At 37.2% G+C, this 25460-nt stretch overlaps 1 protein-coding gene across 9 annotated transcripts in view; it reads left to right on the forward strand.

Moving 5' to 3' along the window:
* LOC100116847 (glutamate [NMDA] receptor subunit 1) overlaps positions 1–25460 on the forward strand; it is a 362784-nt gene that overhangs the window by 123976 nt on the left and 213348 nt on the right. For all 9 annotated transcript variants that reach the window (XM_032602127.1, XM_031930196.1, XM_031930197.1 and 6 more), the window contains one exon: positions 2066–2166. In XM_032602127.1, coding sequence (XP_032458018.1) covers positions 2066–2166 — 101 coding nt within the window. The remainder of the gene's footprint in view (positions 1–2065; positions 2167–25460) is intronic.

Raw genomic sequence — 25460 nt, forward strand, 5'->3', positions numbered from 1 at the left:
ATCGCTTTGCCACTCTTTTCATTAGTTTGCTATGAAAATTTGTTCCTTGGTCCGTTAATATTACTCTCGGTAATAGTGCTCCGAAAATAGAAATGACCTTTCGTATTAGTACGTTCGCGACTGTCCCTGCCGTAATGTCTCCCAGTGGTTCGACTATCGCGAATTTTGTCAGATTATTTTGGAACGTTAGTACGTACCCGTTGCCACTATCCGTAGGAGGTAGAGGGCCTACTACGTCAATGGCTAATTTTACCATGCTTACTGTTGGTATGTCCGTGATAACCATAGAGAGTTTTGTTTTTACTCTAACTAATTTGTGACTTTAAATGACGTCATTTAATGACGTCATTTAAGTGTTACATCAGAACGAGCGCAAGCCACCAATATACTTGCTGTGTGCTGAGTTCCTATCTTCGGCAATTATTATTATTTTAAATTTCAAAGGCGCGGTCACTGCCTTCTGGGAAAGGGAGCCGGATAACGAAATCACTTTTACACGGGGTTAGAATTTAAAGCGACTACTACGTTTATTTATGCAAAAAAACAAGAGAGAAAAGTACCTTTAGTGTAATGTGTGTAAGTGTGTGAGTGTCCGCCAACAGGAGGTTGCAGCTGTAGGTCCCTGGCGCTCGGTAGCCTTGCATTGGTGGTTCAGTACTAGTAGGCTGGTGTGCGTGTCGGTCCTTTAGCTTGTTCCTCCTCGGAGCAGGTGCAGACAGATGGGCACCTTGGTGCGTCGGCTCTCTTCTAGTGACGAGAGAGGACGGTGTGTTTCGAAGAACGTGGCACTTTTGCATGACTTTTGCACCACTGAGTTTTTATTAGGCGAATTGTTATTTCTTTTACCCTTCGTAAACCTAAAAAGTCCCTTCGTCTTTTTTTACGAATTTGCACTTTTATCTTATTCAGCGCGAATTTTATTCACTTCGAAGATAATATAAGTTAAATTGACTTAGCTTGCGACTGGCAGCGATTCGATATTGACTGGTGTTTGATGTATACAAATATACAAGAACAAGATCTGGCGACTTGCAGCGATTCAATCCGTATAACAACTTCGGGAAAACTGACTCTCAGAGTAACTGGCCGTTTACGTTCTGTCATGAAACTGGCTCTGTTCACCCCTTTGCTTCTGGTCTTTATATACTGGATCATTTTCCCATATTAGGAGTGCCTAATATGAGATATTTTCACGACTTTCTTTCTTATATCATGTGACCTCGTAAAATTTTACTATTGTCGGTTTTTAGGAAATCGTCTCGTGACTAGCCCTCATCTGCTTTTTGTCGCCTGCGCGCTGTCACGTGGGACTTTCTTGATTCGTTTTCGCGAAGGCACGCTTGTCCAATGTTTGCTTGTCACTTGGTTATTTTGATGAGTTTGTCGCTATTTGAGGGATATTGTGACGTAGTTTTGCTCGTTTAGTGATATCTTTTTAATTCTATTGATAGTCAGTGTCAGTTTTTCTGACGACGGCTATTCTTTCGGATAATCTACGCCTCGTGCACAGTTGCCGCTACTCTTCTATTCCTATTTTTGTAGGATTATGTTGTGGTAGGGAAGTACTGTTTCTTGTAGCTGCTGCGATGGCGGTGCTCGCGAGTGTGTGTATGTGTATTTGTTTTGTGTTTAAAAATATTTTTGTGTCTCTATTTTAATTGGCGTCATAGGGGCGTAATGGAATCGGGGATTTCATTCCTTAAGGTCATTATGTTCAACTAGGTTTATTCCCGCAAATACGGGACAAAAAATATACAAGAGAATAAAAAGCTACTTTAGTCTAGCTCTTTGTGGAATAAAGTGGCTATTATAGTTGAGCCGCGAATAAAAAAGATTTTTAACCGGTTTTTGATAAAGTCGAAAATTTTACTATCACACAGCCTCCTCTAGGAGATAGCAAAAAATGGTTTAATAAAAACTAAGGGCTGAAAATTTAGCAGCAGATTTATTTTACTATTTCAGTCACTACTTAGTTTGCACGTTTTCTGACTAATTTTGATTGAAGGGATTGTAAAATTTAGTAATGAGAATATAATATAATAAAAATATTTGTTTCCAATTTTAGGTTGAAAATGTCATCGAGTTCGAACCTGGACTGAGTAATTTTAAAAGTGAATTACTTCTTTTAAAAAGTGCCCAATCAAGGGTTTATCTTATGTATGCATCGTAAGTAGTTTAGCGTACATAATAGTTATAAACCTATTTATGAATTATAAATCTTATACATTTTACAATATAATTTAATAGTGTCTATGGAGTATAATTTAATAGTGTCCAAGGACGTAAAGTAGGCCTGTTTAGACCAAGTGTGGAGATTGCAGTACGAGTTCAGTCGAGTAGCAGGAGCTGCAAACAAGTACTGCAATATCCACACGAGGCCAAAAAGCCTGCTAAGCCCTTGGTGTACCCCATAGCTTTTGTAACACATGTATTGATTTCCGCCTTTTTTGTACCTATAAGCAAAACTAAGGTGATTGTTGAGTTTTACACATATCTAACAAATTCTATAGTTTTTCCTTGTTTCGTAACAGTGATATGTTACTTAAAGCTTAGAGTACTTTTTCGAGTTTTTGTACGAGTTGCCTAAAAAATAACTCAATTGGTTATTTGGACTGATTTTTCAACCTATTAATACTTTTTTGCTCTTGTAATCTATTGAATCTGTTCAATCCATATGTTAACTTAAAATCTAAACACTCATAATATATTAGTATGTCTTTGGTTTAATTATTCGCACCATAATGCCGTAAACAAATGTCAAACCACACTTCTGACTCGCACAACCCTAACGTGTATACACCGTGACTTATCCCCATGATTCACGGTGTATGTATAAAAGTGTCTGCACAACGCCCATTGTGTTAAAGCAAATATCTCTCTTTGTCCATACAAGTCACGTTTTAAGTTTAAAGATTCCCGAAGAGTGATGCGCCAGTCCACACACACACACGCAAACATATTTATATAAATATATATACAGGGTGGGCCATTTTAATCAAACCAGTCTAATAACTCCTAAATTAAGCTCCTAAATTTAGAACAAAGATTGTTCAGATGAAAGTTGTCCAGGATCAAGGGGGACATCTTTTTGTGCAATTAGTTTTGACCTTGAACTCAAATTTCAAGGTCATTTGAAGGTCAATTTTTTTTTAAAATAGGAACCCCTATTTTTGATAGCAGATAGCAGATACGTCCGAAACGTCCGAAAGTCAACATCCTCTAAAAGCTCTGGCAGTCGATCTCTGAGCAATGCCAAATAGCTATTCTGGTTAACATTTTGACCGAAAAAATATGGCCCAATCAGGTAACCATTAATGTTCCCACACCACACCATTAAACTCCATCGGTTTTGATGGTCAATAGCCCTGTACCAGTGGGGATTTACAGGTGACCAGTAGTGACTATTGTGCCTATTTAATTGACCATCACTGCGAAATATAGCCCGTCATAAAACATAACAAATCTGAAAAAATCTGGATCATTTTGTAAAACTCCTAAAGCCCACTGGCAAAAATTAATACGCATTAGAAAATGGCGTGGCCTCAGCTCATGAACTAATCTTATGTGGTAATCGTGATAGTGGAGATTATTGAGAATTCTCAATGCTGTTCTTCGTGGTATACCGATTTCTCTTTCAATTTGTCGACTACTAATTTGTGGATTGAGATGACAGCTGCTAAGGCGGCTATAACATTAGGATCATTTTCGTTGTATTCGTGGTGTCTGCGTTGACGACGAAGATGTCCATCACGAGCTCTTCGAAGTAATCTGAGTAATGTGTCGTGAATAGGACGCCTTCTTAGAGGAACGCGTTCAGCGTAGAGTCGCACCGCAGCTCTGGCATTGTTTGGGTTTCGCCTAAGATCATTATCATATCAACAATTTCATTGGATTGATAATCGCCAATGTTGAAAATTTTGTTTATAATAAGAAAAACTATTTCATTTACATTCACTCTTTATTGAAATTGAAACTAAACCAAAATAAGAAAGTGACAACAAAAAAAGGAGGCATTTTCAAACTGTATAATTTTTAAATCAAATTTGTAACTTCTTGTTTTCTTACGTTAAGACATTGTGATTTAAATTGAAGACAGCGTGAGAACAATCGTTACAATTCATATTAGATTAAAGAAATTCAACTTAAAAAAAAAACATCTAAACTGGAAATGATGCACTTTGGCAAATACAATTATTAAACATTTTTTTTAATATTACAAAAGCAAAATGATGTTTAATATTTTATCTTAAATAATGTATTTTTTAACATCCTACCTTTATTGTTTAACCATTTTTTACGCTTTTGAAACGTTAAACTTTTACTTGACTCTGCTTCGACCGTGAATGAATTGACAACATTGATTTTTAACGTTCCATTTCCCACTCCCATTAAGAACTCAGATATTTAAAATGATCATGTTTACTTCAAAATTTACTTTTGACCACTAAAAATTTGTTAACGAATGTTAAACAAGCATCCTTATGAGAGGCAAGGGGACTCACAGTAATCAAGCACCCCAGTGAGAGGCAAGGGGACTCACGTTAAAAAAGCACCCCAAAGGGAACATAATCCAAATACGTCCACGTCGTTGTTCCTGGGTAGCGCTGAAATTAGGGAATTATTTTATTTTCAAGGTAAATATTTTCATGGTCATTGTCACATTGGGTTTGAATATTCATCATAAAAGTACATTAACTACGATTATTCTATCAGAAAATGCGATTAAATAGCAATTACAGTATTTCTTAATATTTGACCTTGAAATGACCTTGTGAAGATCATGAAAAAAATTTTGAAATACCGTTTCGGACGTAAAATTGCCTGTTCTTTCCGATTCTGCTATCAAAAATAGAGGTTCCTATTTTTAAAAAAAAATTGGCTTTCAAATGACCTTGAAATTTGAGTTCAAGGTCAAAACTAATTGTACAAAAAGATGTCCCCCTTGATCCTGGACAACTTTCATCTGAACAATTTTTCTGTTCATAGCTTAATTTAGAAGTTATTAGACTGGGACTATAATATACAGGGTGACCCAATTTAAACGGGCACCGCTCATAACTCGTCAGGGACAGCCACAATCGAAAAAATGGTAGAGACCAAAGTTGTAGGATATCGAGGGGACAACCCGATGGTGACCTTGGATTTGACCTTGAACGCGTTTTTCAAGGTCATTTGAAGGTCAACTTTGGATTTTTAAATAGGAACCCCATTCTTTTATTGCGGGAATGGAAAGAGCGGTAAATTTTACGTTCAGAGTGGTATGTTCGGTTGCGGCACTGAAGGTCATCTCAATGTCCTGCAGCCAGAATGAAACCCCGCCTACGTAATTCCTCTAGCAACGCCAAATTAAAAAAAAGTGGTAGAGACCAAAGTTGTTGTATAGGGGGGGGGGGGGGGGAGAATTGTGACCTCGAATTTGAGCTAGTCCTACAAGGTCATTTCAAGGTCAAATTATTTTTTTTCAAACTTTACTTTTACTTTGTATCCGAGATGAAATCCCTTCTTAGATGTTCTCTGTCCAGCGGCCAAGACGCAAATGAGCCCTCGCTAGCGTCCAAACATAAGTCTCGCTATTCCCCGAATGATCCCTTCCGACGGTTAACTTGCGAATGACTCCTCTAGGTGGTCGACACCTACCTACCCGAACTCCTGATGTGCGAAAAATAAAAATGGCTCTCGAAATAAGCCTTTTAAAATAAGTCCCGCGCTCAGTCTTGCCACCGCGACTCCGTCGAACCTTCCCCTACGACGCTTAACTCACGAATGATTTTCAAGCAGGCGCCCCGGCCCCGCGCCGTACCTGCCGCCCGAACTTTCGATTTGCAAAAATAAAAATAGCCTCCGAAAATTGTCGAAAGAGTCTCACACTCGGCCTTCCGCCAAAAATATTAACGAAAATTTTTATTAAAAAGCCAATCATCGATACAGAAAAAGATTAAGTAAAACATCGAAGTATTGTAGAAAAACGTCAAAGTTTGATAAAAACGTAAAAAAAAATATTAAATGTTTTATTTTTAAAATATCATAAATTGATAAACCGTAATGCCAAAATATGAATAGAATTTTACAATAAAAAGCCATCGATACAGAAAAAGAAAAAGTAAAACATCGAAGTATAAAGTAAAAAAGTTTTTATATTTATTTTACACACATTTATTATTTGAATCAGAAATAAATTGCATTATGTTTTTTTAAATAACGTTGTTGTTTTTCCATTTAATTTATTCATAAATTATTATTGTTTTAAGTATACATAGATATACATACATACGTATGTTTGTATACATATGCTATACACACATACATGTAAACACGCATGTTGAAAATACATATGTATAAGCAGAATTATAAAGTTTGTAATACATACCATGTCGTCGCACAGATTATACATACAATTACTGGCAACAGTTAATATAATTATTTAGTGATAATTCCACTGTATAAATATTTTAATTCTATTAGAAATATTTTTGCAGCAGAAATTGGTAGGTACTTAAATTTTTTGCACTTTTCTATTAGATAAGTAATAATAAACAACCAACAACACTAAAAAATGTATGTTCATTATTTAAACTTGTACAATATGTAAGCTGTAAAATATTGTATTTAACACGATAATAATTAATTAATAACATACATATTAATATAAAATATTGCATCTAAAGTTATGTTAATGTAAAAAAAATTTTATCTAACGTAACAGAATATTTATTATTGTTAACAAATGAAGATTGTACTTTTTACATCATTTCATTTAATATTAAAAATAATACGAATATACATTTTCTATTAAAATTTTTGTATTAATGTCTTGTATAAAAAAAGTTCTGCAATACGTAATGAAGGTATTTCTTGAAGAATCAATTTACTTAAAATTAAAAAATGTTTGATATAATTTCAAGTCATAGCGATTATTCTAGAAAATATTGTTTAAGAGCTAAATATTCCGATTAATTACCCATATTTTAAATGTATGTATAAGTTTGATTTCACTTCATAAAATTTAATAAGTTAAAATAAATCTTTTACTAAAATACAATTTTAACTATTTTATAAGTTATCTATTAAAATTTACTTTTAACACTTTTGGAATTACAAAATATTTATTTATTATCTATTTCATAAAAGCTTCCTAATCAATAAATTATTTTATAATAAAAAATTAATAATTACTATTTGCAATTAAATAATTGTTTAAGTAGTTTTTTATTTATTATTTTTTGCAGAAAACAGTCTAAGTTCTAGTAATGCAGTAGAATTTTTAAATTTATTTAGATATTTATCGACTTCAAATACTAATTTAATAATTGAAAATATGTGATTTGAGTCATTTTTTTTATTTTTGTAATATTTATAATCTAAGTAAATATGCCGGACTATAGTCGAAGCGAAATTCTTGATATTTTATTGATTTTGGGAGAGTGTCGAAGAAATTATAATGCAGCAGCACAATTATATCGGAGGCGTTTCCCAAACAGAAATCATCATCCATCTCGAAGTACGATCCAGAGAATTGAACAGCGAGAGAGGCGAGGACCTCAAAGATCACGACAACGTCATAGAGTAATGACTATCGAGCGAAATGATCCACGAGTATTGGTGGTGCTTGCTATGATTTATTTAGATCCTCATATTTCAATTCGACAAATAGAAGTACGATCTGGCATCCCGAGAGAAACAGTGAGAAGAATAACAAGACTCCATCGTTACCATCCATATCATATTACTTTGACCCAAGAGCTAACAGAACGTGATTTTGAAAGAAGGTTACGATTTTGCCAATGGGCACAGGAAAGATTGCAAAACGATCCACATTTTTTCAGGTACGTCATGTTTTCCGATGAAGCCACTTTCCATAATACAGGTCAACTAAACCGACACAATTCCCACTATTGGTCCATTGAAAATCCTCATTGGACCCGTGCAGTCGATCACCAACATCAATGGAGTCTTGTAGTATGGTGTGGTATTGTTAATGGCTATCTAATTGGGCCTTACTTTTTTGACGGTAATGTTAACAGAGATAGATACCTCCATTTTCTGACAAATGAATTACCAAATCTGTTAGAAGATGTTAATATACAAACCAGAATGCGTATGTGGCTTCAACATGATGGTGCACCTGCGCATAGAAGTTTAGATGTTCAAGATTTTTTAAATCAAACATACCGTAATAGATGGATAGGTATTGGACGTGGTGAAGATCATGTTGAGTGGCCTCCACGATCCCCAGATCTCACGAGCCCAGATTTTTATTTATGGGGCTTTTTGAAAAACAGCGTGTATGCGGACGCCCCTACTACTAGAGAAAATATGATGCAAAGAATCATTAATACTTGCAGAGGCATACCAAGGCATGTGCTTCTGTCGACTGTTGGAAGCTTTGAGCGAAGAATTCAACTATGTATTAGACATCATGGAGGGATTTTTGAACACTTAATTAGGTAAAGCTTAAACTCTATTTATAAAGTGATTTTTTCATGGTCTTGCCTTCATCTGCCGGTGTCTTCACGTCTTGCCTTCATCGGCCGGGCTATGATTCTTGCCTTAATCGGCCGGTGTCTTCACGTCTTGCCTTCATCGGCCGGATCAAAATGGGACCTGAAAATCCACCCTGCTACGTCCTCGTCGTGGGTCCTGGACATCAAGTTTTATAATGATGACAAAACGCAGGAAATGGTACGCTAAATGATAAAAATCTTTTCTTCTATTTTAAATTTACTACTTCGTTTAAAGTGCAACATTTTACACGCTTTCAGGATCCGGAGTCGAAAAAGTGGGTGCTGTTTGAAAAAAAATAATTTGACCTTGAAATGACCTTGTAGGACTGGCTCAAATTCGAGGTCACAATTCTCCCCCCCCCCCCCTATACAACAACTTTGGTCTCTACCACTTTTTTTTTAATTTGGCGTTGCTAGAGGAATTACGTAGGCGGGGTTTCATTCTGGCTGCAGGACATTGAGATGACCTTCAGTGCAGCAACCGAACATACCATTCTGAACGTAAAATTTACTGCTCTTTCCATTCCCGCAATAAAAGAATGGGGTTCCTATTTAAAAATCCAAAGTTGACCTTCAAATGACCTTGAAAAACGCGTTCAAGGTCAAATCCAAGGTCACCATCGGGTTGTCACCTCGATATCCTACAACTTTGGTCTCTACGAATTTTTTTAATTTGGCGTTGCTAGAGGAATTACGTAGGCGGGGTTTCATTCTGGCTGCATGACCTTGCGATGACCTTCAGTGCCGCAACCGAACATACCATTCTGAACGTAAAATTTACCGCTCTTTCCATTCCCGCAATAAAAGAATGGGATTCCTATTTAAAAATCCAAAGTTGACCTTCAAATGACCTTGAAAAACGCGTTCAAAGTCAAATCCAAGGTCACCATCGGGTTGTCCCCTCGATATCCTACAACTTTGGTCTCTACCATTTTTTCGATTGTGGCTGTCCCTGACGAGTTATGAGCGGTGCCCGTTTAAATTGGGTCACCCTGTATATATATACAGGGTGTTTCATTTTAATCCGGCCACGACAAAAAACCATGGAAAAACTAATTTTAACGAAAAATGACCTTAACAAAAGTTGAAGGGGGTAAAGGGGGCCATCGAATGACACCAACACCTTTGACCTTAAACTCGATTTTCAAGGTCATTTGAAGGTCATTGTATTTTTTTAACGGGAACCCCTATTTTTGACCTCGGAATACGAAGCAGCGGAAAAAATTACGTCGGAAATGACATTTCAAGTTTGCCTTAGTGACCTTTAGAAGGTCAATTCAAGGTCAAATAAGAAGTATCCGCCTAAGATTGTTTTCCTTTCAATTTTTTCGTAGAATCATCATTTTGTTATTGTAATAAACATTAAGAGAATAATTGACTTAAAATGTGATTATGCTTTGCTGACTTCAAAGCCATTTTGTAAGGTCAAAAGTGCAAAAATGCAATATCAAATGTTATGTGGAGTCCATATTTATATCCTAACTTTAGTGTTGCCCAGGAACAACGACGTGGACGTAATAGGATTGTGTTCCCTTTGGGGTGCTTGATTAGAGTGAGTCCCCTTGCCTCTCACTTTTCGGGGTGCTTGATTAGAGTGAGTCCCCTTGCCTCTCACTTTTGCTCAAAATTCAACGCAGGTGCTCAAAGACACCACCATTTTGTTGGATACACAATTCAATTCGCTGCTGAAAATGTTCTACTGTTCTGAGTAATACAGCTCTTGGGATGTTTTCACAAGCGGTTTGAATTCTGTGGATCATATCTTCCCTTGTTGTAGTTTCATGTTCATAAACAACATCTTTCAAATACCCCCACAAATATAAATCGGGTAATGTCATATCTGGAGATCTCGGTGGCCATCGAACACCCATATCTCCACGTCTAGTGCGTCCAATCCACCTGTCACGGTAATTTTGATTAAGATATTGTCTAACTATTCGAGCATAGTGCGCAGGAGCTCCATATAATTGAATCCACATTCTTGCTCTTGTGTATAAATCTACTTCTTCAAGAAGTACTGGAAGACGTTCTCTCAGGAACTGTAAAAAATTATGGCCATTTACATTTTCATCGAAAAAGTATGGGCCTACAAGGTATCCGTTAACAATTCCACACCAAACATCAAGACTCCAACGATTTTGGTTATCTATCTGCCTGTACCAATGCGGATTAACATTCGACCAATAATGACAGTTGTGTCGGTTAAGCTCTCCATTGCTTTTGAATTTTGCTTCATCAGAAAACATTACGTATTGAAAAAAGTGACGATCATTAGCAATCATTTGTCGTGCCCATTGGCAAAACTGTAGCCTTAACCTCATATCAACAGGTGTGAGATCCTGAGTCAAAGTAATATGATATGGATGATAACGTTGACTTCTCAGTATTCTCCAAGCAGTAGCCATAGGTATACCACTTTGCCTTTGAATTTCACGGGTACTAACGTGGGGATTCAAATGAACCATTGCTAAAACGACCATTACACGAAGATCATCTTCGTTGTAATTACGACGTTCTCTAACCCGTGCTAGTTGCCCTTGTTGAGCTCTACGGTAAATCTCACGAATGGTTGTATGACTTGGATGTCTTCTATCGGGATATCGAATTCGATACAAGGCTGCAGCTTGTCGATAATTACGTCTAGATTCACCAAGAATCAATAAAATATCAACCCTTTCAGCGGCTGGATAATCAGCCATTGTTAAAAATTTATAACAAGTTCAATAAAAAATTTTGTTTTTACCAAACTGAACAAATTAGATAGCTTTCGATGAGTAATAAATTTTAATAGAAAAAATAAAGGTCAATGAATGAAAAAGAGAAAATGTTAAACAAATGATATATGATTAGTTTGGCTAATCAATAACTATTCAATAACTAGTAAACTATTGAATACTAAGTGTAAGTAACAATGAGTAGAGGATAAATTCATATGAAAAGAGATCTCTTATTAGAAAAATTGTCTATTTCAACAATGAGTCGCGGGAAAATTCAACATGAAAAATCATCTTTACAAAATAAATTATTTATTTCAACAATAAATTCAGGCAAAATTCGATGAGGAAAATTAGTAGCCAATTGTGTCCACGTCGTTCCTGAGTAACGCTAAAGATAGGATAAAAATTCGCATACGAAAACATCCCAAGAACTGAATAGAATCCAAAAAAATGGTGGTGTCTTTGGGCACCTACATTCAAATCTGTACATAATAAAAGTGAGAGGCAAGGAGACTCACTCTAATCAAGCACCCCGAAAAGTGAGAGGCAAGGGAACTCACTCTAATCAAGCACCCCAAAGGGAACACAATCCTATTACGTCCACGTCGTTGTTCCTGGGCAACACTAAAGTTAGGATATAAATATGGACTCCACATAACATTTGATATTGCATTTTTGCACTTTTGACCTAACAAAATGGCTTTGAAGTCAGCAAAGCATAATCACATTTTAAGACAATTATTCTCTTAATGTTTATTACAATAACAAAATGATAATTCTACGAAAAAATTGAAAGGAAAACAATCTTAGGCGGATACTTCTTATTTGACCTTGAATTGACCTTCTAAAGGTCACTAAGGCAAACTTGAAATATCATTTCCGACGTAATTTTTTCCGCTGCTCCGTATTCCGAGGTCTAAAATAGAGGTTCCTATTTAAAAAAATCATAATTACCCTCAAATGACTTTGAAAATCGAGTTCAAGGTCATAGGTGTTTGTGTCATTCGATGGTCCCCTTTACCCCCTTCAACTTTTGTTCAGGTCATTTTTCGTTAAAATTAGTTTTTCCGTGGTTTTTTGTCGTGGTCGGATTAAAATGAAACACCCTGTATATATATATATATAAATATATATATATATATATATATATATATATATATATATATATATATATATATATATACAGGGTGTTTCATTTTAATCAGACCACGACAAAAAACCATGGAAAAAAAAATATATATATATATATATATATATTGTAACGGGGTGTGAATCTGATCAACAAATAACGCCCTAATCGAATGGATCGCGTTCCCTCGATGCGGTGGAGGACTCCTCTACGCCCGCGAAACACCTCGGTTGCATGCAGCTGTCTCAGCTGCTTTTGTTTTGCTGGGTCTACGCACCGCCTGGCGCGTGCTCGGCTGCTTAACTGCCTTAGATACGATTTAATAACGCCCGCGGATGCAGCGGTATTCGCAGGAAGGAACAGGAATCGAAAGTAAAGGTGCGAGGTTGAGAAATGACGAAAAAGCACGTAAAATAATACGACTAGCTTATATTTTATTAGCGCGTCTGAACCGTAAATTTACAAATATAAAAATAATAATAATAAGCGACTCGCCAACACTCACCGCGACGCTGAAATAATCGCGCTCGCACGCGTATATCGCCGTGATGGTCGCGTGCGCCGGATCACCCTCGTGCGTGATATACACTTTCATACACATAATCACATTCACTGTGCGTCACACAAACCTTCTCGATCTGGTCGCCGACGCTCCTAATCCCGGACAGACTGCAGAACTCGAACTTTGCTGGACCGCTAAGCAGAAAGATTAGGATACCCAGATTCCGCGTCGCACTCACACACAGGATATAATTCGCTGGATACAGCACAGCACACCGGGTTATTGAACGATTTCCTAGATCACGAGCAAAGTCGCGTGTTCACTTTTCAAAGGCCGAGAGCTATCTGAGCGCGCATCTGAAGAATTAGCCCGCGCGCTCGCTCTCTCTATCTTTCTCGCTCTTATTTCCGAATTCGCACGTGTTTTTCTTTACGCGCGTGAGTCTACCCTGTTTCGTCGCGGCGCAGCGGTACTCATATGAAAATTTTAATTTTTGCATAAACTGTATATATATTTGGGTGTGCCGATTTTTTGTGGTAACTTTCGTGACTTGTAATGAGGGTTGAGTCCTTTCGCTTTGGAAATGACTAGGAAGTTAATTGTTTTGCTCGTCAGAATGTAAAAATCGAATTAGGCACCACACATCATTGAAAAGCGTACCAATTGTTTATAAAGAATTATTTTAACAAATTACCAAAAATTGACTTTTTTGGTGATTTGTTCAAATAATTTTTTATAACTTCTCAGTCATTTCCAAAGCGGAAGGTCGTAGCCCTTAACATCTAGGTTTTACGTACGTTCTATTGCATATTTTTACTGAATTTTCCGCACTATTACAAGTCACGAAAGTTACAACGAAAAAATTGGCCCACCCTAATATATATGTTCTATACGTTGACCTACCTCCCACTTCGTACCTCCCACCTCCAACTTCATTTGGCTTCGAGTTCTAGCTGGTCAAAGTTGGGATTTCAAGCAATTTTTGCATTTTTTTACCTATTTTCAATGATTTGTAGCTCATAAGGGATGCATTTTTAACTAAACCTACCCAGATAATTTTTTAGTGAAATTTTCTGAATTTTTTATTAGAAATACTTTGAAAGCCCTATATATATATATATATATATATATATATATATATATATATATATATATGGCTACCTTATTTGCATTTTAAACCTTAAAATGTGATAATCTGAACGTTCGATCCGGACTTCGAGAACCTTAATACAGTAAAAAGATTTTTTTATAGTAAAAACCTTTTTATAGTAAATAAATAGCCGTAAAGTTTCAGAATATGTTTGGCCTTCTACTAGAAGTTATGCAGAAAACAAACATGACATAATGGCTAATAAGTGGTTTTATATGCAAACTTGACACTTATAACTGTTGTAATATAGTAAGTATTATAATCTTGATTAATGTACCAAAACGGTACTCGTCGTGCCATCTATTGGCTGTCGACGATTTCGTGCAGTCAGACAAGCTCACGCGAGAGCAAGCGTACCGCGCATGCCTCGCGACTATACTCTAAACACTGACTATGCTGTATACGCTATTCTTTCCCCCTTGAAAATATTCAACTTTTATACCTCTACTTATAAATTGAATTGTTTTATTCAGTCACTATACAAATAGTCATAAAGATGACTGCTGGAACTAAAAAAGTATCTACATAATTCTCAATATAGCAGGGGACATACGTTTGTTGCAAAAAACAAGAATATCAATTGGTACATGTTGGATATAATCCCTATTAAAAATTTTACTCAAGATCGTATGTAAGAACTTACGTAAAATCATATATCAGATCTTGTCAGAGATCTTGTATAAGATCGTACATAAGATCTTATTAGCGATATTTGACCGAGAACGAAGATAAGATCTTACGGAAGACCTTATATAAGATATTCCGCAAGATAGTGTACAAGATCTTGCATAAGACATTACGTAAGATCTTACCGCCATGATCAAAAAAATCTTTTTATTAATAATTAATTCAATTTCTTATCTAATTTCTGATGTAACACTTAAAAAGATACCGTTTTATTGATCACTTGTAACGTCGGCCAATTCGCAGCCAAACTTTTTCGATTCTAAAAAGACAAATAATACTTTAAATTCAAATCAGAACGCAGAACGTAGAAAACCATATACAGCATTTGGACCCATTACCATGACTAGTGTCGATAACTTATCAACAGCTGCTAATCCGTTTGACCGTAGAGAGTTGTTACCCCGCGGTACCGACTATCGTATGGTAACCGACTACCGTGTGGTAAATGAGAAATTATCCAAAGAGGATAAATAAATCGAATAATCAACAAGTCATGCTGCGTAACATCGCACTTACAATATACACATATATTATTAATTTACTAACATTTATTCCTATTATACCCGTTAGATTAAGTCATTACATAAGTGCCTTATATATCTCTCTGCTACGAGTAAATTTAGAAATTTAGACAATCATATTATTCATACATATAAAACACATTTTATTTTAGCATTAGAAAAACGCACTCTTCCTACAGAAATCAATATTAATAGAAACCATGACAACTGCCTCTCAGTAACAGAAACCATTACCAACTACCTCCTGAAATCCAATACTAATAGAAACCATGACAACTACCTCTCAGTAACAGAAACCATTATCAACTACCTCCTGAAATCCAGTATTACTAGAAACCATGACAACTGCCTCTCGGTAACAGAAACCTTAATCAGTTACCTCTACGTAACAGAAACCATTATCAACTACCTCCTGAAATCCAGTACTACTAGAAACCATGACAACTGCCTCTCAGTAATAGAAACCATGATCAGCCTCCTCCCAATACCTCCACTTACCTCCTTAGATCTCCTGCTCTCCTGATACCTTCCTCGCCTTTCGGACCCCACATCTTCCTTAATTTTGTAGTTAGAAAAATAATGCAAAATACTAAAATCATGTAAAAGCTCTCACCTACATTTTAGCATCGAAACCGCAACGAAATTTATAATAATTATTTTATATTAAAGAACAAAGCTATATTATTCTTCATGCGTATAAGAAAGAGGCGTACAGAGTAGAAGGTGACTATAGTCAACTCCGGTAACACTGCTTTTCTATTCTGAAACCGATAAGTCCAAGACTATGCACCCGGCAGTGACCGTATACTCCTTTGTAATACAAAGTCCCGAAGCGCACGTCATTTCTTTGTAATATGCTATCTCCGTATAGCAACGAACTCGCTCTCACGCCCAAGCTTTAAAATGTCATCAAGCGGCGGCGGCGGCTCAAAAAACTGTTTGTATATTTTATATCACGATTCAATAACGTTTATACTTCATATATACTTCGGCTGAAATCAAGAACCAAGCATGATGCAACGGAAGATGAGTTCATCCAACTCATAGTCCCGCCACTAGAATAACGACGACCAACCAGAAGAAGCCTAAGTCACAAGCAGCCATTGCAGTATCCATGGCAACACCAATGCCGAACCAGCTCCGCCTACACCCACCACCACCTACTCACTGCCGGTCGCACTGAATCAGACAGTGCGGCAGTCCTCAACTAGAGCTCGAAATGAGCAGTCACTTTATAATTTTCGCTTGAATAAATTTCACAGTATACTTTAACCTTTTTAATCCTTGAGTTTCATTTTCGAGTATCAAAACTTAGAATTATTACGCTATTTTTTCGTTTGCTTACTCCTACAAAATAAATAGCCTTACGACTATTTAATACGATTCCATCCAATTGGCAAAAAAAGTATAATACAGGATTATACTTATAAAATCGAAGAGCGGATATACCGGCTTCAAGAAGAAGTCCATTCTACGGCTTTCTTACCCGGGACTCCTGACCCGGCACTTTCAAACATCCTCAGGAGTGGTGGCAGCAGCCCTAAGCAGCCAAGCTTAATATATTTTCCTTGCAACAGTGCCAGCCCTTTGCAGGACTTGTAAAACTGCCTTGACCGTGGAACAGTTAGGTCTCATTTCTTACCAACAAAAGTTAAGTATTTTGAGATTTCTAAATATATTTTCGGCATTTCAAAAAAACTTAGCTTCTCACGCGGAGACGTAACATAATTTTGGTGACAGAGCGGTGGGATATTTTCGAACTTGTGCTTAAAATTAAAACATAAATTTTAATTTTGATGCTTTACTTTTATTAAATTTGAATTTTTCGACTTTTGAATTTTATCACACTTAAATGATACGTTTGTAACACTTAATAAAATACATAGGCGCGATACACTCAGATTGAAATTACTCAAACTTAAATTCTTCGAAAAAATCGTGAACGAAGCTGACAGTACGGCTATCTGCAATAAGAAAGAAGCAAAGAACATAGCTCTTATAATTAAATTATATCGTGCTAGGCACGCTGATTTTAATTAATTTTATGTATACAGTCAATTCGAATTTATACAAGTGACAATATTTTAAATCTTGATTATTATCTCAAATAATTTTAAATTTATTGAGGACTCAATTAATTATTATTTTATATTTTTATTCAACTATCATAATCTTTACAGTACTTATTTTATAGTATTGACTTGTGACAATCAATTTTATAATTTTACAATTTTATAGTACTGACTTGTGACAATATCAAGTGATTTTCAAAATTTTTTTATTAGCACCTTTTTATTATTTTTGAATTTGCCGATTTATACACATCTAAACTTACTTTATTGCGACGTTTTTATATATTACGATATTATTATTTTCGTGTACACATATTCTCTGTGATTGACTTTAATAAATTTTGATACAAAATGGCCGATGATTACGCGAATCTGAATGTGGCAGAAATAGAGTATCGCATTCAAGAACTTATGAATAGAGAGAGAAGATTGAATACACGGGAAGCTGAAATTGAACGACAGGCGCGAGAAATCGAAATACGCGCAAGTTGAGGATATTGATTTAGATAACGTCGCGACACTCGAAGCACAACTAAATGAACGCGAAGCAGAATTACAAGAAAGAATGGAAAGTGAACGCCGATTACATGCGCCAATAGAAAATTTAGAAGGCGCAATTGCCGATATTCAAGAGCAGGCTCGACTCAACGAAGCTGCTCTACCTCAAGAAAATTGTATAACACGAAGTATTGCAAATTCTACGCCGAAAAGTGACGATAGAATAAATCCGCATAACCGTAATTTCGATAGAGCGTTTGAATTTCCTCCACGGCCTGTTATTTTCGGAGTGGGTAGCGGCGAGCCTAACAATGCAGGAGTGCGCCAGGTTGCATTTAACGAAGAGAACAATGCTCGAAATGTTGAACAAAATCCGCAGCCACGATACGTAATTGATCCACCTAATAGAGATATTATACGGCCTCTCCCGCCTGTAAATTACCTAACGTCTAATACGTTTATTAAGGAAGCTATCAAAGCAATTCCGGTTTTTGACGGTAAAAATCTTTTTAAATGTTTAAAAGCTATTAAAAAATTCGCGATCAATTTCCTGCTGCCGCACAGCAAGAGCTTGTTAGCCTACTAAAATTCCGGTTATCTGATAACACGAGCACGCTTATTGACGACGTGCAAATTAACACGGTAAAAGAATTAATTCAAACATTGAAAACTATTTTTGCTTCGCACCAATCGTCAAGCTATTATAGAGGTCAGCTCGCGAACCTCCTTAAAAGAAATAACGAAACTATGCTCGCATTTATTGATAGATTCGCAGAAATTTATGCCGCAATTATTGAGTGTACGTGTCTTGAAAGTAACCGTGATTTCTTATCTCCGCGAGAAATGTTAAACTTAGAGAGAGATTGCATTAAGGAGTTTTTAAGCGCATTACCGCCAGACTTTAGATTACAAGTAAAAATGGCGAATATATTAACGTTAACACAACTGTATGCAGAGGCAATTCGTACGGAAAAACGTGTCGAAATTGACCGCATGAAACATAGAATAATTGCAGTTCAAGGTGCTCCGCAACAGAGCCCGAATCAGGGTCGTAATAATCCAAATTATTCCGGGAATAATAATCCTGTTAACAATAGTGAGCCCCGTAAAGCTCCTACTAATAACAACAATAGTGGAGATGTAAGGCGCGACTCAAATTATAACAAAGCTGTACTGAATCGTCAGGATCGTACGTATCCGCCTGACAATTTTAAACGCGCACCGCGAGATGATAATAAAATTTGCACTTATTGCAATCGCAGAGGTCATGAATACGATTATTGTCTAAAGAGACAACGTTTAGCTTTCGAACAAAAGTCGAGAAAAAACGAGGCTCGGAACGACGCCGACCGATCTCCGAGCGCAAGGAAAGAGCAAGTCCGCCCAATGAATCATTTGAGCAGCTCCCAGTCTACCAATTTAAAAATTATGGGACAACGCGATTAGGAAAAATCCCGGTTATTAGACTGGAGAGTCCCAATTTTTTATGTGGAGAAGTAGAGACTATGATTGATACGGGCGCGATGCCAAATATTGTAAAAATTTCCGCTCTCAGGTTTCATACGAGAGTCGATAGATCAACTCTTGCTTTAGTTAAGGGGATCGGAGACAACGCTATTCCCACGATTGGGCTAATTATGGTCGCGTTGACGCAGTTTCATTTCGCGCACGCCAATTTTCTCGTTGTAGCCGACGACTTCCCTATTTCAGTACCTGCAATAATCGGGACGGAATTTTTAAACGGAGGAGATATGTACATTGATTATTGCTCGGAAACATTACAATTTCTGGACGTTGAACTCCATTTGATACAGGAAGAAACGCGTCTAATTTATCCACATACGACCACCTGGGCTGTTGCCAAAACTCAGCCAAGAACCAAAGAGGGAGACGTCCCCAAAATCGAGGTATTCCCCGGAGTTTCAGTCGGAGGAAATTTCGCGAAAAATCTCGAGGGCAACGTCGTTGTTCCTATTAAAAACGAAAATTCTTTTCCGGTAGATATTAGAATACCGCTTGTTCCTTTGATTCCGCAAAATATAGATAATAACAAAGATAGAATTAATCATCGAGTTAACGATAGATATGCCGAATCTAGTTCGTCGAAATATTTTACAAATACGCGTACTATTCAAGCGGAAATTCACGAACCGCCACGTAAGCACGCGATATTAAATTCATCGAATTGTTTATCTAAGGCTCCTCAGCCGACCATTATTAATAACGATAGCCTCAACGAAGCTTCATGTTTGAATTATATTACACGTGCGTCAAGTATAAACACTTCCACGTCTTTAGAGCCTAGGCCTTTGCTGTGTGCCGCACCATCGCGCTGTGCCCAGTCGCCAGTCAAAGCCGACCCATGCTCACCTTTTATTATCTCTTTGCCGCGTGCTGCATCATTGAGTCATGCCTCGACACCGATCGAAGCTAATATTGTTTTCCCTTCACTTGATACATCCGTTGCATCCTCGTGTGTCTCTCCGCCGAATGCAGCTGATAATGATGCAATCATTGACGCTATACGCAATAACTTATATTTTGATCTTGATTTCGATGACGAAAGTAAACGTAAGGAACCGCCCGGTCCGAACGGCAGTGTTTCCGATATAAACCATTATTCGAGCGCGACCCGTGATTGTAAAATTCAGCCAGTCGTTAAAGCTGAAAAACTTGATACTTTTGATTTTGATATTATTGAAGATTCTGTTAAGAGTAAACCTATACTCGTTGATAAAGATAAAACTATATTTACCGATGACAAGAAACTATCGGATGTTATTTCACCACCCGAGAAAGACGGGCAATGTAATCAGAACTATGATAAAATAAACATGCTTTGTAAATATGACGTCGCGAATAAACCGGAGCGCGCCGACAGAAAACGTAATCAAAGAGACTTCTCAGATTTACCGATGACAGTTGAAACTCCTCTCGCACATACAGATTTAATTTCAAACATTGATTGGGAGAATTTATTTACTGATAACGATTGGTATCCATGGCGCAGACCGGGATGTCAGAGATATGAACAAAATCTAACTGACCACGATAGTGACTCACGTACAGATGACTTAGACACATTGCTATTCGAGAACTCGCTCGAGATGACACCATACGTAACGAACTTTATAAAAGATCACAAACATTCCGAAAAATTTGATAGCGTAGGCTCGCATTCTGTGTATAATTGCATAAAAGATATTGAATTTAAATTTGATCTTGACAACGAGGTCGTAGTAATTTGCGACGAGAACCTTGCATATCATATGAATTCATCGAGTTTTGAATCTCCCACTTTGAATGTGCAAGGAGCCGAACGAATCTCCATTGTAAAAAATCTGATAAAACTTAATACATACACCGACGAAAAGTATCAAAGATTGAACCTTATGTGCGAAATGTATGCAGACGTCAATTACCCGATGAGGACTTACCTGCTACATTATTAACTGAACATAGAATTATTTTAAAAACCGATGTTCCTATCAATGTTAAACCACATCGTCCTCCTGTAATTATGCAACAAGAAATGGAAAAGGAAGTTGATATATTATTTAAGAAAGGGATTATAGAACCATCTACCTCCGCGTACAATAGTCCGATTTGGATGGTTCCTAAAAAAACACTTGATTCAAAGGGCAAACCCAAAAAACGATTAGTTATAGATTACCGAAAGTTAAATGAAATAACGGAACCGGACGCTTATCCTATTCCGAATATATCCGATATTATCGAAAAATTGGGCGGAAATTTATTCTTTTCGGTTCTCGACTTAGCATCGGGGTTTCACCAAATCCCAATGCGTGAGTGCGACAAACTATACACTGCATTTTCTACCTCTTACGGCCATTATCAATTCAAAAGAATGCCCTTTGGATTAAGAAACAGTCCTAGTACCTTCATGAGGGCTATGAATGATATATTTGTTGGGTTACAGATTAAAGAGATTTTCATATACATAGACGATCTAATAATTTTCGCGAAAACAATGGATGATCACGATAGGAAGACGTCTCTCGTAGTAGAACGACTGAGAGAATCTGGTATGAAACTTGAACCAGAAAAATGCGAATTCTATTGCCAAAAAGTAGTTTATTTGGGATTTGAAATTGGAATTGACGGAATCCGACCTAATAAGAGTAAAATCAACGCAATGGAATTTTTCCCTATTCCAAAAACCCAGAAAAATATTAAACAATTTCTCGGTGCAGACGGGTATTATCGTAAGTTTATTCCTAATTTTGCAAAAGAAGCTAAACCGTTGACTTCACTCTTACGTAAAGGTACGAAATTCGAATGGACGGATGCATGCCAAAAGGGTTTCGATTATTTACGTCAATGTTTAACAAAAGAACCTGTACTCGTATACCCCGATTATACAAAACACTTCTATGTAACGACTGATACCAGTCAGTTTGCTATTGGCAGCGTGCTGAGCCAGATTTATGGAAAGGACGATAAGCCGATCGCGTTTTACTCTCGAATTTTGAAAAATGCAGAAACTAATTATTCAACTATTGAGAAAGAACTTTTGGCCATGGTCGTCTCAGCAGCGCAGTTTAGGCACGCGTTGTACGGTCGCCGATTCACATTCATGACAGATCATAAGCCTTTAGTACGGCTTCACAATTTGAATGATCCGACTACGCGTTTGAAACGATTCTATTTTAAACTCAGCGAATTTGATTATAACATTGTATATAAAGAAGGAAAGACAAATTACGTCGCAGACGCGTTATCGAGAAATCCACCGACACTCGAGCCGGAAGGCAAAATCTTTGTTTTAACTTTGGCCTCTGTTACGTCTCCGCGTGAGAAGCTAAGTTTTTTTTGAAATGCCGAAAATATATTTAGAAATCTCAAAATACTTAACTTTTCGTGGTAAGAAATGAGACCTAACTGTTCCACGGTCAAGGCAGTTTTACAAGTCCTGCAAAGGGCTGGCGCTGTTGCAAGGAAAATATATTAAGCTTGGCTGCTTAGGGCTGCTGCCACCACTCCTGAGGATGTTTGAAAGTGCCGGGTCAGGAGTCCCGGGTAAGAAAGCCGTAGAATGGACTTCTTCTTCAAGCCGGTATATCCGCTCTTCGATTTTATAAGTATAATCCTGTATTATACTTATTTTGCCAATTGGATGGAATCGTATTAAATAGTCGTAAGGCTATTTATTTTGTAGGAGTAAGCAAACGAAAAAATAGCGTAATAATTCTAAGTTTTAATACTCGAAAATGAAACTCAAGGATTAAAAAGGTTAAAGTATACTGTGAAATTTATTCAAGCGAAAATTATAAAGTGACTGCTCAGTTCGAGCTCTAGTTGAGGACTGCCGTACTGTCTGATTCAGTGCGACCGGCAGTGAGTAGGTGGTGGTGGGTGTAGGCGGAGCTGGTTCGGCATTGGTGTTGCCATGGATACTGCAATGGCTGCTTGTGACGTAGGCTTCTTCTGGTTGGTCGTCGTTATTCTAGTGGCGGGACTATGAGTCGGATGAACTCATCTTCCGTTGCATCATGCTTGGTTCTTCATTTCAGCCGAAGTATATATGAAGTATAAACGTTATTGAATCGTGATATAAAATATACAAACAGTTTTTTGAGCCGCCGCCGCCGCCGCCGCTTGATGACATTTTAAGGCTTGGGCGTGAGAGCGAGTTCGTTGCTATACGCAGATAGCATATTACAAAGAAATGACGTGCGCTTCGGGACATCGTATTACAAAGGAGTATACGGTCACTACCGGATGTAAAGTCTTGGACTTATCGGTTTCAGAATACAAAAGCAGTGTTACCGGAGTTGACTATCATCGCCTTCTACTCTGTACGCCTCTTTCTTATACGCATGAAGAATAATATAGCTTTGTTCTTTAATATAAAATAATTATTATAAATTTCGTTGCGGTTTCGATGCTAAAATGTAGGTGAGAGCTTTTACATGATTTTAGTATTTAACATTATTTTTCTAACTGCAAAATTAAGGAAGATGTGGGGTCCGAAAGGCGAGGAAGGTATCAGGAGAGCAGGAGATCTAAGGAGGTAAGTGTATCGGTATTGGGAGGAGGCTGATCATGGTTTCTATTACTGAGAGGCAGTTGTCATGGTTTCTATTAATATTGATTTCTGTAGGAAGAGTGCGTTTTTCTAATACTAAAATAAAATGTGTTTTATATGTATGAATAATATGATTGTCTAAATTTCTAAATTTACTCGTAGCAGAGAGATTATATAAGGCACATATGTAATGACTTAATCTAACGGGTATAATAGTAATAAATGTTAGTAAATTAATAATATATGTGTATATTGTAAGTGCGATGTTACGCAGCATGATTTGTTGATTATTCGATTTATTTATCCTCTTTGGATAATTTCTCATTTACCACACGGTAGTCGGTTACCATACGATAGTCGGTACCGCGGGGTAACAACTCTCTACGGTCAAACCGATTAGCAGCTGTCGGTAAGTTATCGACATTAGTCATGGTAATGGGTCCAAATGCAGTGTATGGTTTTCTACGTTCTGCGTTCTGATTTGAATTTAAAGTATTATTTGTCTTTTTAGAATCGAAAAAGTTTGACTGTGAATTGGCCGACGTCACACCTCGTCCGAGTCAGATGAAATATTCACTCCAGCAGACATGCCTAGCACGTCGCGCTGTGTCTCTCGTTTCGCGCCAAATTCCAAAGTAACGATAATTAAACATACGCGCAAACGAAACGTGATCCAATCCGATTCTACCGAGAGTGTGGTTACGCTTGTCGAATCTGGTCATGACGATACAAATGAATACAATGATGAAAATGATATCACAGCACCCGCTATCGACGATAACCCTCCGGAATTATCCGAGGCGGCTGTCAGTTCAATAAATAACTCGAACGATCAATCGTCTGAGATATTTGAATCGCCTGCTGTTGCGTACGATATCATGAGACGAGCAAAGAATAACGTAATCGAAATACGTGACTCGTTTCTCATATACAAAGATAATCTTGCTTACTTTATCACAAGCAAGAACGCACCGGTCTGTAGTGGGGCGCAAGCCCTGCATGACGCAAACCTTTATGTACATCATGACAGACTGGAGCTTGGCTCAGTAGTCACTCGGACAGTCAGTCGAAAAGTTCTTCTTGCTTTGTGTGTAAAAAAGAACAATCGCGTTCGCGTACAAGTCGACACACTTGACTTAGCTTTCAGTCATTTGAAAGATTATTTGCTTGAGAAAAAACTTAAAACTATTCGATTATCGGTTTCGCAATCAATAGACGACGTGCCGTGGATCACTATTCGAGAAAAATTAGAACATTTATCGCAATTTGTGCCTAATACCAAGTTTCTCTTGTGTAAAAACCTAGTACGTTTACCGGACGAAGAAGAGAGAATTGATATTATACATACGATTCATTCTTCGCCCGTCAATGGTCACAAAGGGGTCACAAAGACGTACTTGCATATTAGACAAGATTACTACTGGCCTTCTGTTAAGCAGGACGTCCAGACGTACATAAGTCGTTGTGAAACTTGTCAATTAAAGAAACTGGTAAGACGTAAGGTTAATCAACCCATGATCTTAACCGACACGCCAGGCGAGGGATTTGACAAAATTGCTCTGGATATCGTTGGGCCTCTGTCAACAACAACGAACAATAATACATATATACTAACTACGCAATGCCTTCTGACG

Source organism: Nasonia vitripennis, assembly GCF_009193385.2.
Source record: "Nasonia vitripennis strain AsymCx chromosome 4 unlocalized genomic scaffold, Nvit_psr_1.1 chr4_random0010, whole genome shotgun sequence".
In the NCBI taxonomy this organism is placed as follows: domain Eukaryota; kingdom Metazoa; phylum Arthropoda; class Insecta; order Hymenoptera; family Pteromalidae; genus Nasonia; species Nasonia vitripennis.